Here is a 24511-nt window from a genome sequence, read left to right on the forward strand (position 1 = left end):
ATGTGTCAAAACTTAGAAAATCTCAAATGTTTTATCACAGCCTCTTCCCCAAATCCCTCCCCAAGTGTGCCTCGCATTCCTGCCTTGTATAAAATTACCCAACACAGTTCTTTTTTGTCAAGTATTGCATTTTGTAAATAAAATTTGTAAATTTTGGTTTAGTTAGCTTTAGGTGATTTTTAGTTTCACTTATCAAGTGGCTGTAAAAGCGTCGCTTATAGGGCATCACAAGTAGTTATTTCATGGCCAGGCCAGTACATTTTCCTTTCATTTATCAACATTTGATTCTTCTGTCATAGATGACGCACATGGACCAGACGCTAAGCCGCATCGCAGAGTCCCTCGCCTTTGTGCTGAACCAAAGGAACGTCGGTGAGGGTGAAGGTGGAGGCGGGCCGAAGCCGCGGCCTGGACGCAGCTTCAATGTCCTCCCCACCCAGGACAGCCTGCCAAGCTACGACCAGCTGTCTTCATCACCTTCGCCCTTCTCTTCCAACACCGCCTGCACCACAGCCTGCCCCAACCCTCCCCTCAGAAGCACTGCCAGTCAGGATGAGAGCAGCTGAAACCTGGAACCAAACAGCCTCAAAGTGATTCTCTTTTTAGTAGAATTTATAACATGTCAAATGCAGTTTTTACTCTGTCTGTCTCTCTGTCTGTCTCTCTGTCTGTCTCTCTGTCTCTCTGTCTGTCTGTCCGCCTGCCCCCTCACTGGTCAAAATAGATTTAAATGAAGACCTTATTCTGACTTTTTTAGATTTTTTTTTATTAAAATGATTACTGTTTAAAGCAGGGTTGTCCAAAGTTTTTTTGGTGAGGGCCAATACAGAAAAATAAGCAAAGGCTCGGGCCACACACTAGATGCGACATATTGACACATGATTACTGTGTGTATTTCTAATTCACCTATAATGTGAAGAACATTGCTCTCAGTGGGAGCAGTGATGCTGTCCTTTGGATTGAAGGATGGCTGGGATGTCAGGAGAAAGTTTGGTGGTTGAGACACGAAGGACTTCACAGAGATGTCTATCAGTCATTCTGGATCTCAGTCTGCTTTTGTTCTGATTTAACAGAGAAAATTTTTGTTCACATATGTATGTTGAGCCGAACAGGCTCAACATTCTTTTTGCGTGGCGTCTCATCAGAGGAAACTTGGCATTATCCAAACTCTGATAGAAGTCAGGGAGGGAGAGAAGCTGATGTTGAGTCTTCAGAGAATCATCACATTGCATTTCAATCAGTTCTAACTGCAGACTCTCTTCCGCTTCTTCTGCATCCACCAGGAAGGGGGTCGAGAACAGCTTGATTTGTTTTTCAATGGCAGAAAAATCTTGAAAACGCTGGTTGAATTCTGTCACGAGAGATGTAATCACTGACACATATTTCTCCTTTTTAGCAGAAAGGTCTGCCCTTGGAAAAGCAGACTTGATTTCAGACAGCGCAGGGAAGTGTGCAGCATTAAAGCTTCGTAGTTGTGTCTCAAACAGGCGGAGCTTTACACAGAAGGCTTTCATGTGCGCGTACAGGTGTGACACCAGCTGTTCTTTGCCTTGTAGGTTCTTGTTCAGTGTATTCAGATGATGAGTGAGATCAACTAAAAATGCCAGGTCTGCCAGCCACAGAGGGTCACTCAGTTCATAAAGAGGTCGACCCTTCTCTTTCAAAAACTTGTCGATTTCTGATCTCAGCGAATAAAACCGCTGCAGCACGGAGCCGCGGCTGAGCCAGCGCACATCAGAGTGGTAGAGTACATCCCCGTATTCAGCATCCACATCAGATAAGAAAGCTTGAAATTCCCTGTGGTACAGTCCTCTAGCTCGAATTATGTTGACAGTTTTTACAACAGTGTTCATCACATCGCCCAGCTGGACAGTCTTGGCACACAGTGCTTCTTGGTGGATTATACAGTGCATCCTAACAGCCTCACCTCCGCTCTCTTTTACCTTGGCGCACACCATGGATGCCATTCCTTTGCGCTCACCCGTCATGGCCGGAGTTCCATCCGTTGTTACTCCACAGAGCTTGTCCCATTTAAGCCCCGTCTTTTCAACTGCCTCTGACACAGCTTCAAAAATATTTACACCCGTCGTTGTGCCTTTTAGGCTCATCATATCAAGCAGCTCCTCCGTACAGCAAAAATTATCATCGACTCCCCGAAAAAAAAAATTAACAGCTGTGCGGTGTCTGTGGCGTCTGTGCTCTCATCGCATGCTATCGAGAAAAAATCAAAAGAACAAGCTTTGCCTCTCAGCTGAAGTTTTAGGTTAGCTGACAAGTCCTCGATTCTCCGCACCACTGTATTTCTGGATAAGCTCACGTTGTTGAAATCCTGCACTTTTTCCGGGAACATTACTTCTGTGACTTTGATGAGGCACTGCTTTATGAAATCACCGTCTGAGAACGGTTTGCCATGCTGGGCAATAAGTTTAGCGACTTCATAGCTTGCTGCTGTGGCATTTTCTTGTATTTTGTTAGCACGAAAAAAAAACTGTTGTTGAGCTTGCAGGCTAGCTGCCATTTGCTTGAATTTTGTTGCTCTTTCGGCAACTGTGTACGATGCGTAGCTCTGATGCTTGGTCCCATAGTGCCAACGGACATTATACTCCTTCATGACGGCAACATCTTCATTGCAGATCAAACAGACACACTTTCCGTTGATTTCTTTATAGAAATAGTCATTTTCCCACCGTGGTTGAAATTTTCTGCACTCACTTGCTACCTTTCGTTTCTTCGGTGCTGCCATTTCTGGTGACTCGTGGTAAATTTTTTTCTTTGCTTAATTTTGTTAAATGGAGAAGCACCTTTTCCGTTACTGGCTCCATCTAGTGTTAAAACTCAGAAGTGCAACAGAGTTGAGTTCAAGCGCCATGTGCGGGCCATATTCAACTATATTTTCAGAATTTGCTGCGGGCCAATAAAAACTGACCGGCGGGCCGCAGTTGGCCCGCGGGCCGTAGTTTGGACACCCCTTGTTTAAAGGAATACTTCACCCTCAAAATGACCATTTGTATGTTGATTGCTCACCAAGTGCTGCCTTGGATTCATGAGACACTCAAGACACTTTACAGATAGAGTAGGTCTAGACTACACTCTATAATTTACAACGACCCAACACTTCTAGTAAATCCTCCAAGAGTAAGCATTTAGTGGCAAGGAAAAACTCCCTTATAGAGAGAAACTTCGGACAGACCCAGGCTTTTGGTAGGCGGTGTCTGACGGGCGATGAACAGTGTCAATAACAGTCAAAATAATGATAATGGAACTATGACTACAATAGTGGTTAAAGCTAAAACCTTATTACAACACTTCTGCATAAACAGTCTCCCTCTTCTGCAGGCACACTACTTGTCCAGAGTTGCAGTAGTGCACCTGCTCAAGCATCTCGGACGAGTAGCAGAGGTGTTCTGTATAGTAAAGTTATCTGAGCTGTTGACTCTTGTGGAATTCATGTGGTTGGGTTGGGTAAATACAGACACAACACAGATACATGGAAGCTATGGGCAGTACACATTTTACGTAAGGTGTTTTTTTCATTTATTTTTTAAGAAACCAATCCAAAAGGCCAAAAAATCTGAAAAAGCGTAATCGGTTGGTAGGTGATATGTTATTCCCTTGCATTGGTTGAAGAGTAGCAAAAGGCAGATGGCAATGCATTTTAATTATCAGCTTAAAAATGCATAAAATGAAGCCATTATACAGTGGCTTGCATAAGTTTACACACTCATGCAAAAGTTGATTAAAAAGGGGAAAAAATGTTTTGGGGGGATTCTTGATCATAATGACTTAATTAAAAAAATATTAGGAAAATCCAAACTTTTAAGGACAACAATTTTGTTTGTGAATGAATAATGTATTGTAAATAAATACATGTTCTTCCTTAGAGATTGGCATGGTGGCACTGAGAGATGATCTTTTGGAAAGTACCCTATGCCTATCTCTATGTATTGTGAAGGGTATGTGATGATGTGGGGGGGGGCTAGTTTAATTCTAAAGGCCAAAGGAACTTTATCAGGATGCATAGTATCCTGATCCATGAAATAACTGGCCTTTAAAAATAAAAATGTGGCTGCCTCTATGGGAATTTAACATAGGGGGGTGTATACTTATGCCCCCTGTATTTTAAAGAAGAAAATGTATTTATGTACAATATATTATTCCTTCACAAAGAAAACTGATGTCCTTAAAAGGTTGGATTTTCCTATAATTTTTTAATTATGCATAACAATTTTTTTTATTCCTCTTTTTAATCAACTTTAGCATGGGTGTGTAAATTTATGCAAGCCACTGTACATTTTTTAAAATCTGTTACACAGTTTGCCAAATTATAGACACAAATAAACATTTATTTCTCGCCCTGACAGGCTTCGTTATCACCCATTTATCAAGCTATCTAGCAACTGATGCTTTTCTGAATGTTGGCATCATGGAATTTACGGGAAACATCTCATCAGATCCACATGTGAGAGAGAAACATCATTATTGGCATTTCAACACCTCAGCATGAGTTTCATAACCTTGAAAAAAATGCAAAATATTTTAGAAATGATTTCTTTGAAGGGTTCTTAGTTCCATTTTTGTTATATGTAAACACAGTATATATTCTTGAAATCTATTTAGTTTAAAGCCAAAGACATTGCCCCTGCCACGCCTCCATCTACCATGGTTCATTATGCTGTATTCTCTTGAAATAGTTCATCTTTCAGGAAGATGCCTTACATTTAAATACTTACTTTAATCAAACAATGTTTTCACTTTTCACTCTTTCACAAGTTAAGAAATATTCTTCTGTTGCAATAAAGAATTGTGGTAATTATTTACCAAGTGTCTATGTGTGGTGTCTGGTGCCTGAAGGGAAATCTCCGCCTAAAACAAATGAGCTAAAGAAATATCAGTTTACAGTGAGATATTTCCCTGTCCCAGAGGTGGTTTAATAGAAGCAAAAAGTTGTACTTTTACATTAAATAGAAACTGTTTTTTTTGCAGTTTCTTCTCTCCACAGTCATCAATCAAAGATATGCTTTGCTTTTAACTTTAAGGAGATTCAAGTCACTGTTTCCTTAAAATGTGAATATCACTCGTGCTGGCAGCAGAATGTCTTTTATTGTTGCTAGGTGGGGGTAGCTATCCTCACTCACTTATGCAAATTAGCCAAAAGAATGGCTAAAAGTAATGCTCTTTACACGGGTGACCTTTGGACAGCAGATGGTGACCCTTTCCCCCCGCCGGCCATCCATGGGGTGTCCAGGCATTCCTTCACACAAGTGTCCATGTGGAGTAAAGGTCCAAATGGCCATCTGCCTCTGGTGTCCGCAACAATGGGCCCCACCCTCCAAAAGTGTGCTGAGGGTGGTTGGCCTTTGTGCTGACCAGGAGGTGGGGGAGGGCAAAGTTTCACTACAGGGAGGGCGTGGAGGTTTTAAAAAAGACCCCCTACTCCCCCCAACAATCATAAACACAATAAAAGGAATCAATCCATCCAAAAAACAGCAAAAGAAAATAGTATGTGAACACCTGTTTGGTTGAGGGAATAGAAGAAGGAATCATCTCAAGCTACAGTTTACTGAGATGCTATTGGTTGAATCATCAGCGGGAATAAGATGCACAAATTCTACAAATGTAAATACATTCTTAATGATTTTTTTTATTTTTTATTTCACTTTCAAACTTCAAACCACATTCCTGAATCCACACTGCGCATGGCTTACTCATTAAATTAATAAAACGTCAATAAGCTCAGTTATGGACTTGCAAATCCTAACGTCTGCCTCCTTTGGCAGTTTTCTCATTTAGCTTATTCTAATTTGAACAATTTGATCAAAGCCTGATCCGAAGAAGCCACGATCATGAAAATTAAGATAATTCCATTCCTGAGTCAAAATTTACAGCCGGTTTTATTTAAGTGTGTGAACATACACAGTGCATCTACAAAGCATTCAGCAAGATCACTGAAGTTTTAATTGACACAATCACTGCACTACTGAAAAGCTTCATTCACTGACAATGTACTGATCAACTTGTAGTTTACATCTTTAAGGGAATTCAGTTCATGTATTGGGTGGAAAAAATTGGAGTCCCATGGGACGTTTTGGACCCTAGGGATAGTTTGATTATTGATTGAATCCATTAGAGCAGAATGCAAGATCATCTGTTCCTAATGCAGAAATAACACACTTAACATTGGCTGTCCTTTGCATTTAGGCTTTTAAAAATGTAAATGTGGTGTTTGCTCTTTCTTTTATGCCTGAACACAGTCTCTTTGCTGCAGTGGCATACAAGTTACCAGGAGCCAAAGTGAGAGTGGGCATTAGTAGGATTGGCATGGGCATGTCAGCAATAATAGCTGCTTTGACTTTGAAAAGAGACAGAGTGAAAAGAGAAAAGTTAAGAAAAGACCTGGGGGGGGGTTGAGGAGCTCTAAAGCCTGATTTGCAGGTGAAATAGATGGCACACTCTGCTTTGTGGCAATTGTCCTGCTCTGCGGCCAGATGGTCTCTTGAAACTCTGTTGAGCTGAAAGCGCAACACCGTGGGGGTGAATACGCCTCCTCTCTAATGGGCTAATTTGACAGTTACAGCTTATATTAACGGTTATAATTTCAAGCCTGACAGCACAGTCCTTATGATTGTGCTTATGGAATATCTCATAATACAACCCGGGAAATGCAATTACTCTAAAACGTTTTTTTCTCCTTTTGATTGCCAAACTTGCATCTTGAATTGATTTTTCTACGACTTTAGAGGAACACTTATTATTAGCTTACTCATGTGTGGCTGCCACAAAGTCAGCATAAAACCAAAGAGAAGTCATATTGAATATCTAATAATTTGAAATTCTGTTCACAAATCACTGCAATTACAGAACACCAGGTTCCGTTTTTTAATGCCAGGAAGTTATCACAGCAGCTTTTAAATAAAATGTGAGTCCCTCTCACGATGAGAAGATTTTTTTGTTGCTGTTTTTATATCCTAAACTTTCTGCAGTTCATTTAGAAGCTTTCTACGGAAGAAATAAACGGTGGACTATAGAATGAGAAACATGGCTGGAGAATTCATGAAGTTTTATGAGCTATTTTGTCACATTTTACTCAAGCTAGGAAACAAATATGAGATGCTATGATTGTTCTACACAACTAAATAAACCAGCTTGATGATGGTGCATGCAAAATTATGAAATTGGCATTTATCAACAAAAGAATTTGGACTACAGATTGATGCGTTTTTGTCTGTATATGAAATATTTCAACGTACAGGCCTTTCTCAGAGGAACGATTCTGCTAGACGACAGCAGTATTGATAACCATCCAATCAGAAGTACAACAGTGTCACTGATAAAGCATTTTATTAAAAATTGCAATATTTGCAGGCATTTACAGTCTCAGTTAATTTAGGCAAACATGACAAGGACAAAACAGTGCTTTTTTTATATAGTCAACCAAAGCAGCTCATATTGCAGATTTCCACCAACAAGACACACAGAAACAAAATTCAGTTTAAATCAAGTCTTTCAAATGCTCCATAACAAAGAGATGAAAATGAGAAGAGAAAAAAAAACATCAATAAACAAACATATTTGTTACGTATCAATGCTAAACGGGGAGGAATTGTTGGGTTTCTGTAAATAACATCAGAGAGTACAGTCTAGACCTGCTCTTTATTCAAAAAGCACAGTGAGATAACTGCTGTTGTGATTTGGTGCTATATAAATAAAATAAAATTGAATTGAAATTGAAAAGAAATGCAAAGACATTAAATAAAACTCTATAAATACAATAAATAACAGAAAGTGGTATAATTTAACTCATTAATACTAAAAACGGCAATAGAATAAAGTGTAATAAGACAACATGTAATAAAAAAAAAAAAAAATCCATTGTTGCAGTGAATAAGACTGGGTCCAGTCCATAAAATATGAATATAAATCGTCCACTGTCAGCAGGATGTTCACCTTATTGTTTTGCACAGAGCTGCTTCATTGGAACTTGTGTGGAAAGGATTCTGGGTGCTCTTGGTTTCTGTAGTCTTCTTTCTCTTTGGGAAAAAATCTGCCAGGAAAAGCAAGAGAAAACTATTAATAAATACTCAATATTCATCACATAATCGAGGTGTGGGTTATAGCATGATCCTGACAAACGCCAGTCTATATGGATCTGCAAGCCAGGTTGCTCACCTGTAATTCGGGCGTTGTTGCTTCTGTTCTTGGCTGGCGGTTTTGAGAGCGTCCTCTTCCTGCGGACGGGCGTCACTTCAGCGGGCCACTTGTGCGTGTTGGAGATTCTGGAGCAGTTCTCCTGGTCGATCCCGGCTGCGCTTCTTCTTCTTCTTCTTCTTCTACTACTTCTTCTTTACTCAGCCTGTCGTCTTCCTCGCAGGCATCGTCCTGATAGATAGCAGCAGCGCAGTCTGCGGGTATTTCCTCCCACTGATAGCGGCCACACAGCGGCGTTTCAGTCTGGAAGTTGAAGTTCCAGCGGCGGCGGTCCTGCTCACTGATCTCCTGCAGCTTCCGCGTCAAATCCCGGCGCAGCTGCTCGTGGTCCACCGGGCCAAACAAACTCCTGCAAACCGACTCTCTGCGCCTGATGGGATCCATCCTCAGGGTAGTTCTGGTGGAGATGGGGAAGGTCTTCCTGTACTTTAAGGGGAAGCTGCTGTTGCTGTCTCCCTCTGGTCTGCTCTGGTCAGCACATTTCCCGCAGGACCATTTAAAGGATGAAGGGCGCACGTTTGCACACAATGGGCAGAGGCTGCTGATTGGCTGCAGCTCTCTGCATTGGTGGAAAATGGGAGGGTGCAAAATCCAATCATTGTGTGATGAAGACCACAGAGGCCATCTAAGTTCTCCGGGTTCCATTTTGCATTGTGCAATATTCTTGATAAACTGGCGATCTATTCAAATTAACCATAGGCCTATAGGCCTTCTTCTATCTGACTGACATTCTTGGTTCACATATCCCATAGCCTACAATTTGACAAATATTGTTATTGTGAGTTAATTTTCCTACTTTTCACTTGCTTGCAATCTTTTTAGCCAACACAATCTTACTCGCAACTCGTTCGATGCTGGGTTAAATTTGAACACTCAGACCATGAATGGAAGTCTAGGAACCATTTTAGTTACTTTAGCAAGGACAAAACAATCCTAAAAGCCTCAGGGTTGTAGTCACAATGTCTGAATGAAAGGGCAACGAAGATGTAGGCCTATGGTCTAAAACGAAAAATAGTTCAAATCCGAAGATGAGATGTTGTTTAAGTTACATATAGGTCAAGAAGACTACAGTAATTACAAAGTCATTGCCGTAATTGCTTGTTTTTCACACTTAAAGAAAGGTTTTCTACAGATTAGAGCGGTTCTGATTTTTGCAATTGCTTTAAAGCCCCAAATCAATGCTCCTAGTAGCTTATAGTTTATTATAGCCTATACTTAAATAAACAGTTTTAAATAAACAGAAAAAAGGTTGTTTGGTTTTCAACTTTGGCTGATAGACTACAGGAAGGCCTCACTCACACAGTCAAACACCCGCAGAGGGCCCTTTTATGCTAGAATGCAAATAGTGTTAATAGCCTGGTGATATGAGCCACAGACCTGGTAAACTGCTTCTCTGTGAAATCTCTTTGCTGTAATGGTGGCTTAGTAAAGAATGTAAGCTTAGTCCTGAACTAACACGTTATGATGGAGCACAATTAGCCTACTAATCTCAAATTCATCAGACAATCAATTTTGATATTTGTTAACCTACATTTTTCTTTCCATTCAACTCATATTGAATTGTGCAACACTGTCACATTGACAGAGTGAGGATCAATGCTGAAACTTAGCGACAGGTTATAATACAAAATTAGCCTACGCTTTTTAGTGATTTTCCAGTGTGTTTTGGAAATTGTTAGATGTTTGGGGAAAAAAAAAAGAAAAAAAAAATATCCACAATGTTTGAGTTCTTTAAAAGTAAAGTATTTGAAAAGCAAGTGTTGCATAGGGCAGCAGGGGTGATGAGAGCGATTGGAAGTGCCTGACCAACATGCAAAGCAATGGTGCACAGCGGCGTCTGGGATTGGCCAGGAGGAAGAGCCCCACCTTTGCACCACTAAGGCGATGGCCCAGGTAGGAGCACCCTCACAGGTAGAGTTCAGCAGCAGGAGGAGAAGACACACTTAAGTGAGCCATGCAGGAGAAACCAGGCACACCTCTGGTGAGTTTGTACAGGTAGCAGCTGTTTTCTTTTCTATTGGGACGTCTCTACATTTGGCCAAGTGAAAAGATATATTATATTATATTATGTATATTCTGCGATTAAATTAGTTTCTGAATTCTGAATTTTCTATAGTTACTTGCGATTAATCACATGTTTTATCACATGATTAAAATTCTATTGTTTTGCATTTCAGAACAGTTTGTCAGTACATGTTAACAATGAAAAGCAATTCTTACCAGTGTATCGTGATTGGGAATCAAATGAATGCAAAGAAAGTTACGTTATGAACTTGACTTTTGATTTGTATTTGTTTATTATTTATTTATTTCCTGTAAACAAAAGAAAAATGTGTGACTTAGACACACATTTGAATTTAGAGTCAATATAGTGCACAGTAACTCCTAAATAATTTTGATGACTCACTGACGTCCAATTTAATTCAATTCAATTCTATTTTATTTATAGTGTCAAATCATAACAGAAGTTATCTCAGGACTCTTTACATATAGAGTAGGTCTAGACCACATTCTATAATTTACAAAGACCCAACATTTCCCCTCAAAGTATGCATTTGGTGTGACAGCGGTGAGGAAAAACTGCTTTTAACAATATAAAAAAACTGATCACTGGTTAGTGAGACAGCGTTTTTTCAGCAGTTCCAGTTGGGCTGCTTTCTCCGTGTCGTACAGGCTGTCTGTGTATGCGTGAAACTATGGCCCCCTCGACGGCAACGCATTAGAACATGTTGACCGTAGTAGTCTTTAAGACCCAAGTCTACTACAACGCTGACAGGTCTGCAGTTAGTTGCCACCCATTTCACAAGAGCTGTAGTCCTTTTATGGGATTTGCTTTCATCCACAGGTTGGCAAACTAGCACACTCCAAAATAGGGCTTTGCCTGAGCCTACTAGCATTAACCTGAGTCACGTTAAAATGAATTAATAATGGCGGCATGTGATTAAAAAAATGAACACGTTATGCTAGACTCTTAATCGCATCGTGATTAATGCGTCAATGCTGGCAGCGCTAACTGTAATGTATTAGTTAGCTAGTATGTGAATAATGTTAATAAATCCACATATTAACATGAAGGGAACTGTACACTTTGAAACTAGCTAACTCTAGCTAGCTACATGTTGCAGTTATGCAAAAGTGTGAAAACTAGTCAGCAAGCGAACACAGAAGTTTAGCTAGAAGGAAGGAATAGATTGATAAGTAGAAATGACTAGTGAAAAGCAATGACTGAACAGTTCAAATGATTAGCTAAGAAATAGTTTGCTAACGGCTGGAATAAAACCAACGTTAGCTTGACATAATATATAGTTAGCTATATGGTTGAAACATTCAGTTTCACTCCAAGAGTGCTAGTAGCCTAGAAGGCTAAAGTACGGTGGCTGACCAAACCAACTTGACAGTTTCAGCATATAAAATAATTAACAATATCCCCATATATATAATAAATAGTATTAGATTTTACTCATACATTGTGAAATGATGAAGGGGTAACGTTAAGTTCACCTGACAGGGTTGGGGCGTTGGGGGTTTCATTTGAAAATAGTTTCTGTTGATAATACACATCATATTCTATGTCAAGAGTGATAAAGCAATGTATGAAAAATCCATTCTATAATTTGTGCTGTAGGCTATAATGGTAAATTGTATATTATTTCATAACTGGAGGATGTAGCTAATAACACAGTTGAAGATTTTGACATAAAGGTGAAGCAGAAGTTGTGGATTTGGTCTTTTTCTTAACCCTAACTGTTACATTAAACAGAGATGTAGCTACTTATGTAGCCTACTTACAGTGTTTCTTCACAAGTAGCCTAATACAAATGTAGACACATATTTCCTACATATCTCCCTTGACTCAACCTCGCAATCATATTACCCAATGGCATTGCCTACCTATATGTTAGTAAGCAACACTTTTTATGTGCAATATTTTACGTCTCTTGGTTTATGGTTAAGTGAAAGATTGATTTTTCCTTCCTCGTATATATTTTCAACTGCTATAAAATGTTGAAATCAAGTATTGATTTCTAACCAGTGTATTCTTTTTTTCCTCATGAATACATAGTTTAAGGGCTGTGCCGTTTAGCTGTGTATTTGCTGTCTGTATGTAGCCTACACTATGAATTAAGAAATCCCACGTCATAATTTCTTATGTTTCAGTTAATTATGCCTGACTTCAGGCAAAATGTAATTGTCTGTGTATTTTTGTGGTGTCTGTGTGTGTGTGTGTGTGTGTGTGTGCGCGCGCGCACACGTGCATGCATGTGTTTGGGTGTGTAAGGGTGTTTCTGACCATATCCTTGCATGCAAATGGTCCAGTTTGCATACCCAGTCTTCTTTTCCCTCCCAGATCCAGACCTGTAGTCAAATAAAGGCTTCCAGGCTTATCACAGATTAACTCTGTGTGTGTGTGTGTGTGTGTGTGTGTGTGTGTGTGTCTGTTTTTACTATTGAATCACAATTCTATCAAGACACTTTCGTTAATTTGAGGCACCCACAGAAGCTTTTTGTCAAAGAAATATGCGGTTGTTCTAATTATCTTCCACACACAGCCCACGCAAAAAAAGTTGCGTTTACTCATGCAAATGGATTCTCTTATCAATAATTAATGAGTTTCTTTTCTAAACTCAGTGTCATTTATTTCTATTAAAATAACCATTCAGATATACTGGTATTCAGACTGGCTGTTTTCATCATTTAACAATAACTGGATACAGACCAAGTCACCAAGCAGTCAAATGTCTGCTTCATAAAACTGATAGCCGTTTGACATGTCAGAGAGCTTTTATGTTTAGAGATTGTGTTGAGAGCCTACAGTATTGTTTCATGCATATGAGTGACAGGGTAACATCATGCAGGAAGCACTTTGCCTATGAAGCGAGGATGAAAATTCTGCCAACTTTGCATTGACCACAAGTATTTCTAAGAGCCTTCCACTCTGTTAAAGGAGTGTGCGAGTGTGTCATAATGGATTTAGAGGAAATTGCAAATAGAAAATTGACATCTGTTCATTCATTTGTTTACAGGTGCCACTGCAGCCACAGACACGATGTCTGCGATGTGGGGATGTACTGGAGTGGTCAGAGGAACACAGGTGTGTGTATGTGTGTGTCTATGCGTATGTGTGTGTGTGTATGTGTCTGTGAAAGTCAATGACGCTTCTAACAGATAGAGTAGACCTATTCCCTCCTCACGGAGTGATATAAACAATACATTCATTCAAATTGGCAGAAGCTCTTATCTGAAACACATTGCAGTCCTGTTCAGTATTAATGAGAAAGAAAACCAGATACAATCAGATAATTTGCAAGCAATCAGATCTGACTTGTGGTTAGCAAGCCATAAAAGGAAGAGGTGCTACAGGAAGCTAACATTTGTCCTGGACTAAGAAGCCTTAACTAATTCCAAGCATAGTTTTCTATTTAAATTATTCATGTCAGCCATACTTTCCTAGCTGTAGACAAAGAATGCTTTATGTTAAATACTAAGTGCCACATTCATGATGCAGCAGATTATGGACAAAGCAACCAAACCATAAATACCTCCAATAAAGCAGAATCATAAATTAATTGTTTTAAATGTTTGACTATGTGTATATTTGTAATCCACCTCTGCATTTGGATCTGCTTTAACATAATTTAAATTTTGCCCAATTAAGGACAAAAGTGAGGGTTATGGCATGGTGTAGATTAGTGAGTTAATTAATTAATGTATCAAATATGACATGAAAATTGATGAAAAGTGAAAATTCAAATGTGTTTATGGCAAATTATGGTGAAAGCTGGATGGTATGTGGATGAATCAATTTTTTTTTATTAAATTGGAGGAAAAAAAAGCTTAGACAAGACATAAAAGGGTGTGGCTGCTAAACATTTCCATGAAATTATTATATGCCTTAATGATTAGGAGTTATGATCTGAAATGGTTTATAAATAACTCAATGGCAGCAGCATGGTGGCCCAATAGTCAGCACTGTGGCCTCACAGTGAGAAGGTTCTGGGTCTGAATCCAGATCGTTCCGGGCTCTTCTGTGTGGAGTTTGTTCTCATGTTCTCCCTATGTTGGCTTTGGTTTCCTGTGGGTGCTCCGGTTTCCCCCACCATCAGAAAACATGTACTTCTCCAATCAGTACCCTTGATCAAGGCACTGACTAAGATATGGATTTGGTCCCTGGGTGCTGTGATTGGCTAACCACTGCTCCCTTGAGGAATGGGTTAAATGGAGAGAATGGATTTCACTGCATGTGTTTGATAATAAAGTACCTTTACTTGTTTTAATCTGTTTGTCCTTGGCCCATGGCTTTAGTTTCCTGCAACACATTGACAAGTAACTTTTGAAACCCCCCCGCTAAAGAACACCAAAACACTAAAACATGCACAGAACAACACAATCACCTCCATGGCAGAAACAAAACTACGACTGTTTGCAGTAGGTTAAATTAAGCCCTGAGCTAATTGGACAGTCTAAAACCTTTGTAATTAGAAAAAGTAGACACTAAAAAGTTGCACATTTCAAGAGGTGAGTCTTTTTCTTAGGTTTGTGTTTGAAGATTGTGAGGGATTCTATAGTATTATTACTTTATCCATAGTATTAGTACTTAGTTAAATGCTAGCCACACTACAGGAGGACAGGGAGAGAGGTTGCATGCTTAGGAAGAACATATTGAGAAGGATATTCCACTCAGAGATTGTGCAACAGCTTAGTTTATTTATTTACTTTTTACTATTGTGTGTTGTTAGAAACTGCTGCGTGATACAATACCCATATCCATTGATTGTGTGCTTCTTTCAGTGTCCTGCTGGGCTGTTCCTGCTGCTCTACAGTGGATGAGACTTTGGAGAATGTAGCCAGAGGCATGGCCATCAGAATGAAGAGGGAAAAGAGTCACTGGGCATCTGGAAGAGTGGGCGACATTGACTTTTCTGGCCCTACTAAGACAAGAGGAAAGGTGAAACCAGATAACATTAACACTGAGAGTTTTATAGTAGCATAGAAAGAGTTTGCAGAATAATGACACAACAACTCGTCTTTTTATACCCAGTTTGTGAGGGTGCGCAGCAACACAGACCCAGTGCTGATCTACCAGATGCTGACAGAGGAGTGGGGCCTTGCTCCTCCGCACTTGGTGGTGGCACTGGTTGGAGGAGATGAGCTGACTCAGATGAAGCCCTGGCTCAGGGACACTCTGAGAAAAGGACTTGTGAAGGCTGCACAGAGCACAGGTTATAATCAAGCAGCTAAAACTGGCCTTGGCCTTTAAAATCAACCTGCCATTGATAAAGAATTGCTTCTCTGTTTCCAGAAAATTGGCTAGTAGCAGAATAACTAAAAACACATCACCAAGATGAACTCTTATTTAAATGTGAGGTGTGCTTTTTTAATAAAAAAAAAAATGCATAAGTAAAATATTTAGATGACTTTTAAAGCTCTGTTTACACGTACATGGGTATTTTTAAAAACTTTGTTTGTGCCCTTCGTTAACACCAAATGGAGAATTTGCCTCTGAAAACAATTCTTTCTAAAAAAAAAACACATTTTGGAAACCTTTGCTTGCACGTTTGCATGTAAACTGAGAGAAACTGAGGTTTAGGCAGCCGAGGAAGAGATGAAGAGAACAGAGAGGAAGTCGTTTGTTGCTGTTGTTGCTATTTTCGGGATTCTGATTGGCTAACGTGGGCTTGAGCTTCTCGTTACACTGCCACCTACAGGTTTGGCATGATCTTGACATCATTGACGGCATATATATATATATATATATATAATATATAACATATATACACGTAACCGAATACTTTTCTGAAACAGACAGCTGTGCACAATGTTATTTTTATAACGGAGAGGTTGAAATGGGCATTTATGAAAATAGCCGGCCACGTGTAGACATGGCATAATGCTTGTTAGGAGGACACACATAGAATGTTTCATGACTATATAAGGCAAAAAAACTAATTAGCATAATCAATAGGACAGCTGTGAGATATAGAATCCAGGACATAACTTTTTGGTTGTGGAAAGTTTTGTCTGGCCATAAGAGACTGGCGGTAACTATCTCTAGATCCCGCTATTAAGTGCACAAAAAACTCTCTATACCCCACACACGCACACAAATGCAACTGTTTCTCTGTTCAACAGGGGCATGGATTTTGACTAACGGCCTTCGCTTTGGCATCACCAAGCACTTGGGCCAGGCTGTGAGGGATCACTCGTTGGCCAGCACCTCCTCTAAAGTCCGTGTAGTGGCCATTGGCATCGCACCCTGGAACATGATCCACAACCGAGAGGCACTCCTCACTAGCCACTACGCCAAGGTTTCTGTTCATAGAGAGACAATATCGAGCTGATGAAAACAGCAGCAATGTCTATGAGCAAAGATTTTCCACATTTCACAATAAACATGTTCATGCTGTCCTCTGTCCTGTCTACACATCTGTATTCATGTGCTCAAGGTCGACGAGCCTGCAGTATACAAGCCACAGGACTTGCCCCATGGGTCCGTGTATTCTCTGGACAGCCACCACTCCCACTTTGTGCTGGTGGAGGAGGATCCCAACAGACCAGGAGCAACCAGTGAAATGAGGGTGAAGCTGCTCAAACACATCTCTCTTCAGCGCACTGGTTATGGAGGTGAAGCCCTTTATCTCACAAAAATAGAATCAGAATAACAGTACCAGAATTTAAAATGACATAATTAAATGTTAAAGTCCTGCTTTGACTTATATAAATAAAAAATATAAACAGTAAAATGCACTTGAAAATTAAAAGTAGGAGTACTTATTCCAACAAACGGTCCCTTTTAAGGTGTTAAATGATATATGCATTAAGTATTGTTTCACTGTGGAGCTGTAGTACAGGTGGCTGCTCCATATACTGATAGCTTAAAAAAAGCCTAGCTTCATGTTTTTTTGTAAAATCACATGCCTCAAAATTATACACAGTGCTGTAGTCAATGGAATGCACATCTGCTCAGAACAGAAGTTTGCAGAACGTCTGCAATTGAAATCCTGTGTGTTGGGTATGGACTGTTCACTGCCCAAGGGAAGTAAAATATATACATTAAAGAGTGAAATACAAACTGTCTCCGAAAGAACAGCAAGAGAGACTTACCGGCGTTTGGTGTTGTCTTATTCTCCTCCCTGTATTATTCTTCCAATTAACTAAGATAGTTAACTGGTGCTACTTTACAAGAGTAAATAAAGGTAATCTGTGTAGTGTCACCAGCAAAGCACCCCCACACCATCAAACCTTCTCCTCCATGCTTCACGGTGGGAACCAGGCATGTAGAATCCATCCGGTCACCTTTTCTCCATCGCACAAAGACATGGCGGTTGGAACCAAAGATCTCAAACGTGGTCTCATCAGACCAAAGCACAGATTTCCACAGGTCTAATGTCCATTCCTTGTGTTTCTAAGGGTGGTTTCCTTGCTGCTAATTGACCATGAAGGCCTGATTCATGCAGTCTCCTCTTAGATTAGATTAGATTAGGTTAGATTATACTTTATTCATCCCACAGCGGGTAAAGTTCCATAACAGTTGTTCAAGAGATGTGTCTGCTGCTACAACTCTGTGTGGTATTCATCTGGTCTCTAATCTGAGCTGCTGTGAACTTGCGATTTCTGAGGCTGGTGACTTGAATGAACTTATCCTCAGCTGCAGAGGTGACTCTTGGTCTTCCTTTCCTGGGGCGGTCCTCATCTGAGCCAGTTTCGTTGTAGCGTTTTATAGTTTTTGTGACTGCACTTGGGGACACATTCAAAGTTTTTTCAATTTTCTGGATTGACTGACCTTCATTTCTTAAAGTAATGATGGCCACTTGTTTCTCTTTACTTATCTGATTGGTTCTTGCCATAAAATGCGTTCTAAGAGTAGTCCAATTTGTGATGTATCAACCTGACTTTTGCACAACACAACTGATGGTCCCAATCCCATTAATACGGCAAGAAATTCCACTAATTAACCCACACCTGTGAAGTGAAAACCATTTCAGGTGACTACCTCATGAAGCTCATTGAGGGTTTGCAGCACTATCAAAAAAGCAAAGGGAGGCTACTTTGAGGAATCTAAAATATAAGACCCATTTAAGAGATATTCCATATGTGTGCATTCATTGTTTTGATGCCTTTAGTGAGAATCTGCAATGTAAATAGTCATGAAAATAAAAACGACACAAATTGAATGAGAAGGAGTTACCAAACTTTTGGCCTGTATATGTGACAGCTGTTACGTCAGTTCTATTTTACTTCTGCTAATTTAAAATACAATCACTCAATGCTTGTCTTTATTATTACTGTAAAGTCTTAATTTAGCTGTAGCTGCTTTTCCCACTGTTTAGTTTGAGTAACGTTATTTTAGACTGAATCAAAGCTAGCGGTTAGCAGGGAATCTAATGCCAGTGGAGGCTAACTGTTCTCTTAATACATCCATGAACGGCTGACCACTAGGTGTATTAGCTAAGAGAACGGTTAGCCTCCACCGGGAAGCTGACGCTAGTTTAGCTACCAGCTATTTCGGCTAACCGCTAGCTGACAGCTTGATTCAGATAAAATAACGTTACTCAAACTAAACAGTGGGGAAAACAGGCTACAGCTAAATTAAGACTTTACAGTAATAATAAAGACAAGTATTGAGTGATTGTATTTTAAATGAGCACAAGTACCGTAGAACTGACGTAACAGCTGTGGCATATTTAAACGGTATTTTAAGTTTTGAGGGTTTTTTACATGCTGTCTCAGCTAGTGTTTAGCCAAATTAGCTGTTAGCTAAACTAATGTTAGCTTTCCGGTAGTGGCTAACGGCAGACCGCTACTGTGGAACAGACTTTCTTTAACTGTCTATGGGAACAGATCGTGCAGTCGTAAATCTTCATTCATCATGATTATCATTGGATCGATTGTGTACCGACAAAATTCCTTACAGCATTGTCACAAGAACAAAAACATAATGAATAAGATGGTCACGATTCTCCAAAACCTTGATTCGATTATGTTTTTGATTCTAAGGCCACAGTTCAATTTGCTTCTTGATTTTTACATTTTTTAATGTAACTTCTCCTGCTCCTGCTTCTGCAGTTGCCATGCTAGCTTTTGACTGGCTGTTGCTAAATAAGAGAAGGTTGATTGACAGTACTTTAATACTAGTGTTGACTGAAGACCTGGGTAATTAACCTGAGTCGTGTCACTGAACCAGGAAAACAAACCTAGTCATTCTTGTTTTTTAACCTCATTCATGCCGACAGCGTTGCGCTCAAGCTGAGTGTGATTGGTGTATACTCTGTTTTCAGGTTTACATTCACCAAAACACATTGTATATACCCTTGAGGTCTATGGGTGCATTTCCTTACTCATACAACATTTGTAAAGACAATAATTTAAATTGTGCATATGATTTAAATTGTGACCTGTGTGCTAGCTTGAGCCTTCTCCACTGTCTCTGTAGGATTAATGCAGTTACTGTATTGGTTCCCAACCTAGGGGACAGGACCTCCCAAGGGGTCACAAGATAAATATTAAGAGTTACATGTACATATTTTTACATAGTTTTCTTTCCTAAATTGTTATCTACTCCTGTTTTATTGTTGAAATCTGGGTAGTTTTACCTCTTCTGGTCTCCAAAACGGTTCGTATTGTTTTAGCTGCTCACAACTCAGACACAAAGGGAACCTGTGAAAAAGATATTTGTCACTATATGTGTGAAAATCACTTTGATCAGACAATGCTTGTTTTACAGTTGACAGTAGAAATCTATGCTCCATTCACACTGTGATTTAATACCAGTGTAGTCATACTTTGAGACACTTTGAGAAGCATTGGATATTATCATAAATGTTGTTTTTGGTGCTTGCAGGAACAGGCAGTTTCGAGATCCCTGTTCTGTGTCTCCTGGTCCATGGGGAGCCCAGGATCCTAAAGGTCAGTTTCATTTTATTATGCTGTGTTAATTACTCAAGAACTTTAAAGACGTGACTGCAAAGAGACCTTCTGAGAGCTAGATATCTTTTGTCATGTGAATGTGCACAATCTGACTTTGAGCAGTAGCTGAGGCTTGCGAACTAGGTTCCAAATCAAATTTTGTCTGTGCCACTTCCCGAAGTCGCTGGCCAAAGCCAGACTGAGAAACAAATTCTTTTTGTTTTCACAAAACTAATCTCTTCGGCTAGAAAGCCTGTCAAAGCCACCACATTAGCATAAATAGATCCATGCAAGATTATGCAATACAGCTAACACTGATCAATATAATTCTTTGTTTAGTTGAGATGTTATTTAGTGAAACTGAGTATGTTTGTGAGTTTGCCTGCAAGTCTGAACATTGTGTCCCTGTCTGCAGAGGATGTACAAAGGCATTGGCAATTCGACACCATGGCTGATCCTGGCAGGCTCGGGAGGCGTGGCTGACATCCTCGTCACGCTGATGAATAGAGGCTGCTGGGATATGGACAGTGTTCATGAACTGCTGCTGGACACCTTTCCAAATGCCCACCACAGCACAGACATTAGTAACTGGGTCAAGCTGGTGAGAGCGATGGGCACAGCATGGAGGCGGGCGCATACACGGATATGCACATCACAAGACTTTAAATGTTGCCAGAAAAATGGGGCACACTGGGGAAGATTGTGAGGGAAGCTTATTTGAGATTTTTTCATAGTTATCTTCAAAACTTGTATGTGATGACCTAATTGAGGAGATGAAGGAAGAGGAATAGATTCTGATGATAGAATATTTTATTAAGCAGACATACACAGTGAGGGGATTTTTATTTTAGATAACAATGCATTAGTGAGAAAACAATTTTACATTGTTCAACTAAAATAAGGTATTAGTAATAACTGACTGTCAATCTGCCAATCAGATCCAGAAGATACTTGATCACGGGCATCTTCTTACTGTCCACGACCCTAAACAGGAGAGCTCGGAGTTGTCCACGGTCATCCTCAAAGCGCTAGTCAAGGGTAAAGTACCTTTTGAGAGATAAGTTGTGAAGAACATGCAATTTGAGTCTGACTTTAGAGTTGCATGAAGAGAGAGCCTTGACATTTTGAGCTCCACATGGGAACCTGTTGACGTGTGTGTTTGTGTGTGTTTGTGTGTGTGTGTGTGTGTGTGTGTCTCAGCATGTAAGAGCCAAAGTCAGGAAGCTCAAGACTTCCTGGATGAACTGAAGCTGGCTGTGGCCTGGAACAGGGTGGATATTGCCAAGAGTGACATCTTTAATGGAGATGTGGAGTGGAAGGTGAGACAATTAGTAATTTGATAAGCGGTTTGTCACACTCTTATAATTAAACATTCAGTGTCTTTCATTCAGTGTGGGAAAGATTTCAATAGGCAATCAAGTCAAAGTTTAGCATATTTATTGAATGAAAGAACCACCTGCTGTGGCGGTTCCATGAGGCTATACTTAGGCAGAGTGGTGCTGTAAGCTGAATGCTAATGTCAATATGCTAATATGATCACAACCACAATTCTGGCATACTCTACTTAGTTTAGTGTGTTGGCCCACTAACATTTGCTCATAAACACACATCCATCCTATAACTGACAGGATATTTCACTGTAAACCACAAATATGAACCGGATGGTGGCCCTAGGGGAACAGTCAGGGGATAATCAAACACAACAGTTTTTTATCCACTGAGGACCATGAATGTCTGTACAAAACTGGCAAACTATCCAATAGATTTTTGAGATATTTCAGTCTGAGCCAAATTGTGGACCAATCAATCAATCAATCAATCAACCAACCGATTGACCATCACTAGAGCCATGCTGCTAGCGTGGCTAAAATGTGTTTTGCATGAGCATGTCTTATGTTTTTAATTGTATTTATTACTACTATAAACTTACTTTACAGGCATCGGACCTTGAGGAAGTGATGATGGATGCACTGATCAACGACAAACCTGACTTTGTGCGCCTCTTTGTGGACAACGGTGTGAACCTGGGCGAGTTCCTTACCTACGGTCGTCTCCAGGAGCTTTACTGGTCTGTGTCGGAGAAGAGCCTCTTTCATAACCTGCTCCTCAAAAAGTACGAGGAGAAGCAGCTTCTGCTTGGAGCTGCCAGGACACCTGGTCCACCTGGGCACCATCCGCCTGAGCAAGGGGACCGGAAACCACGCTTCACCCTCTTCGAAGTCGCCAAAGTGCTGAAAGACTTTCTCCATGACTCCTGCAAAGGCTTTTACCAAAAGATTCCCACAGTGAGTGATATTCTCTGTCTCGAATGTTCTAGTAAATCATGTATACTGCACGGAATAAGAAATCTTTACAGCTGATGTATGATGTTCCACCTTGAATTGGTCCTTGGGGTGGTTCTCAGCCTTTTTGGCTTGAAGCAATGAAGCAATGTCTATTTGTGCCCCCTTGTCACAGTTTGCATTGAGTTGTGAGCAGAGAGTGATTTTCCCTTCTAACCCTCTCAGACTGTTTCTCTGTAGTTTGCCTGTTTACTATACTGCCTGTGCGCTCCAGGAGAAGCCAGCAAAGGGTCGACTGTTCCACAGCCAGAAGAACCTGCCTGACTTAGAGGAACGCTGCGAGCATCCTTGGAGGGATCTCTTCCTCTGGGCCGTCCTTCAGAACCGACAGCAGATGGCTAACTACTTTTGGGCTATGGTCAGTTTTGTTAGCTTTTTCAGTCAGTTCTGCTCCAGCTTGTGCTATCTCAGCTCTGTGTGATTGAACCAATAAAAATCCAAATGTGACTGGCATTGGCAACAATGATTCAAACCAAACGGAAGTGAGCTGGATTATTCTGCACTAGTTTGTATTCTGAATTTAATGTGAACAAGAGTGATGTGGGCCAGCATAGCGCAAGTGCAGGTCAGTCCTGCCATGTGAAAACTACACTCCAGATAAAAGAGCCCAGCTAAAGGCATATTTATCTAGAACTCAGGTGAACTAAAACAGCTATCTAATCTCCAAGAACATTATTGAAATGAAGGTCATGTTGCTTTATGGGGCAGTAAATTCAACAAGCTGTGAGGTAGTGCAGGCGTATCTAAGGTCCTGATGAAATTAATGACATAGGATTGATGCCCTATGAATAGTTTAAAAGACCCAAATCAACGGAAATTGCTCTTTGTTTTCAACATCTTTTCAAGGCACCTTTCATTTCTTTATTGCCCATCCCCGAACTAAGGGAACCAATTATTGTAATCTCACAAGCGGTCACCCTCATGTGCTCCTTTCCTGCGTCTTATTTCAAAACATTATCGGAAATTATGGTAATTGCATTCAGTGTGTGTACAACCCCAACTGCAAATCTTTTTACCACTCACACTCTGGCTGGGATATGTGCATTCATAATTTTCATTGTTTGAAGTGTCTATCGTGTTGAAGGCCTCATTACAATTATCCTTGCAGGCTGTCTCATGCTAGCAAAATATTTCATTTTTATTATGTGCATATGAATGAGCCCAAGTAAAACATTATAGAGGGATGTATGAAAATATTGATTATTTGAATAAAGAGGACTGAGGTCCATACCAACACAAAGTATCGAGCCATTAAAGGGTGCTATTACCTTAAAAGAGACAAAAATGTTGTACTCAAGTAAAAGTACAAGTACAAGTGAAATTACCTGTATCTGAAAAAAATACTCAAGTAAAAGTAATAAGTAGTAGTATTTTAAAGGTGCAGTAGGTAAGCCTTATAAAACTAACTTTCTGTCATATTTGCTGAAACTGACCCAATGTTTAACTAGAACAACATGAAGCCAGTAATTAAAAAAAAGAAAATCTGGCTCCTCTGCACCACCTACAGCCCGTAGTGTGATTTGTAAAAATCCACAGCTCCCTGTTCAGTTGCACTAATCAGGGCCGGGGGGTTAACTGTGTGTCTATAGAGAGCCAAAGTCACACCCCTGAGGTGGACCCTATGGGACACTAATTTGGAAAAAAATATGAATGGTAGTGAACGGGGAGAGGCAAATTATTTTTTGATCCAGTTGGATTTGGATTAAAAATATGATGTTTGTCAATTTAAAAGATCATTTTTCAACCAAAGAAAGTCTCAGTTAGCGTTAGGTTTGTAATGTGACCTCTCGTGCAATTTACGTCACCTAGCTTGATGCTCAACTTGCTCGCTAACCAACTAGCTTAGCTCTGTTCCACAACACATGTAACATTTTCTTCCCGATGTGTTTTATCCAATGAAGTGTTTTCAGCAGATAAGCAAAAGAACAAGCAAGAGCCGTCAGATCCGCTGCTCATTTGAGTAACTTTTCATCCCGGTGTACAACACAGATAGGTGGTTTAAGCAAGGCGCCATTCATGCAACATTAAAGTGTGCGGTCTTTCTAATTACGTATATTCTG

General features: G+C 40.1%; 2 protein-coding genes across 3 annotated transcripts in view; both read left to right on the plus strand.

Moving 5' to 3' along the window:
* Nucleotides 1-1245, plus strand: part of kcnq1.1 (potassium voltage-gated channel, KQT-like subfamily, member 1.1) — a 51875-nt gene extending 50630 nt beyond the window's left edge. The window contains exon 18 of one of the 2 annotated variants that reach the window (XM_032518619.1): nt 300-1245. In XM_032518619.1, coding sequence (XP_032374510.1) covers nt 300-566 — 267 coding nt within the window. In that variant the 3' untranslated portion in view covers nt 567-1245. The remainder of the gene's footprint in view (nt 1-299) is intronic. The other variant, XM_032518628.1, reaches the window with a different exon arrangement.
* Nucleotides 1246-10094: 8849 nt separating this feature from the next.
* The window catches only part of trpm5 (transient receptor potential cation channel, subfamily M, member 5), a 28913-nt gene continuing 14496 nt past the window's right edge, over nt 10095-24511 (plus strand). Inside the window, exons 1-12 of the mRNA XM_032515314.1 lie at nt 10095-10186; nt 13230-13297; nt 14995-15151; nt 15245-15425; nt 16336-16511; nt 16650-16827; nt 20045-20109; nt 20525-20710; nt 21048-21147; nt 21310-21428; nt 22047-22394; nt 22666-22809. Of these exons, the coding sequence (XP_032371205.1) occupies nt 10160-10186; nt 13230-13297; nt 14995-15151; nt 15245-15425; nt 16336-16511; nt 16650-16827; nt 20045-20109; nt 20525-20710; nt 21048-21147; nt 21310-21428; nt 22047-22394; nt 22666-22809 (1749 nt within the window). The 5' untranslated portion in view covers nt 10095-10159. The remainder of the gene's footprint in view (nt 10187-13229; nt 13298-14994; nt 15152-15244; nt 15426-16335; nt 16512-16649; nt 16828-20044; nt 20110-20524; nt 20711-21047; nt 21148-21309; nt 21429-22046; nt 22395-22665; nt 22810-24511) is intronic.

Source organism: Etheostoma spectabile, chromosome 1 (assembly GCF_008692095.1).
Source record: "Etheostoma spectabile isolate EspeVRDwgs_2016 chromosome 1, UIUC_Espe_1.0, whole genome shotgun sequence".
NCBI classification, from domain to species: Eukaryota; Metazoa; Chordata; class Actinopteri; order Perciformes; family Percidae; genus Etheostoma; species Etheostoma spectabile.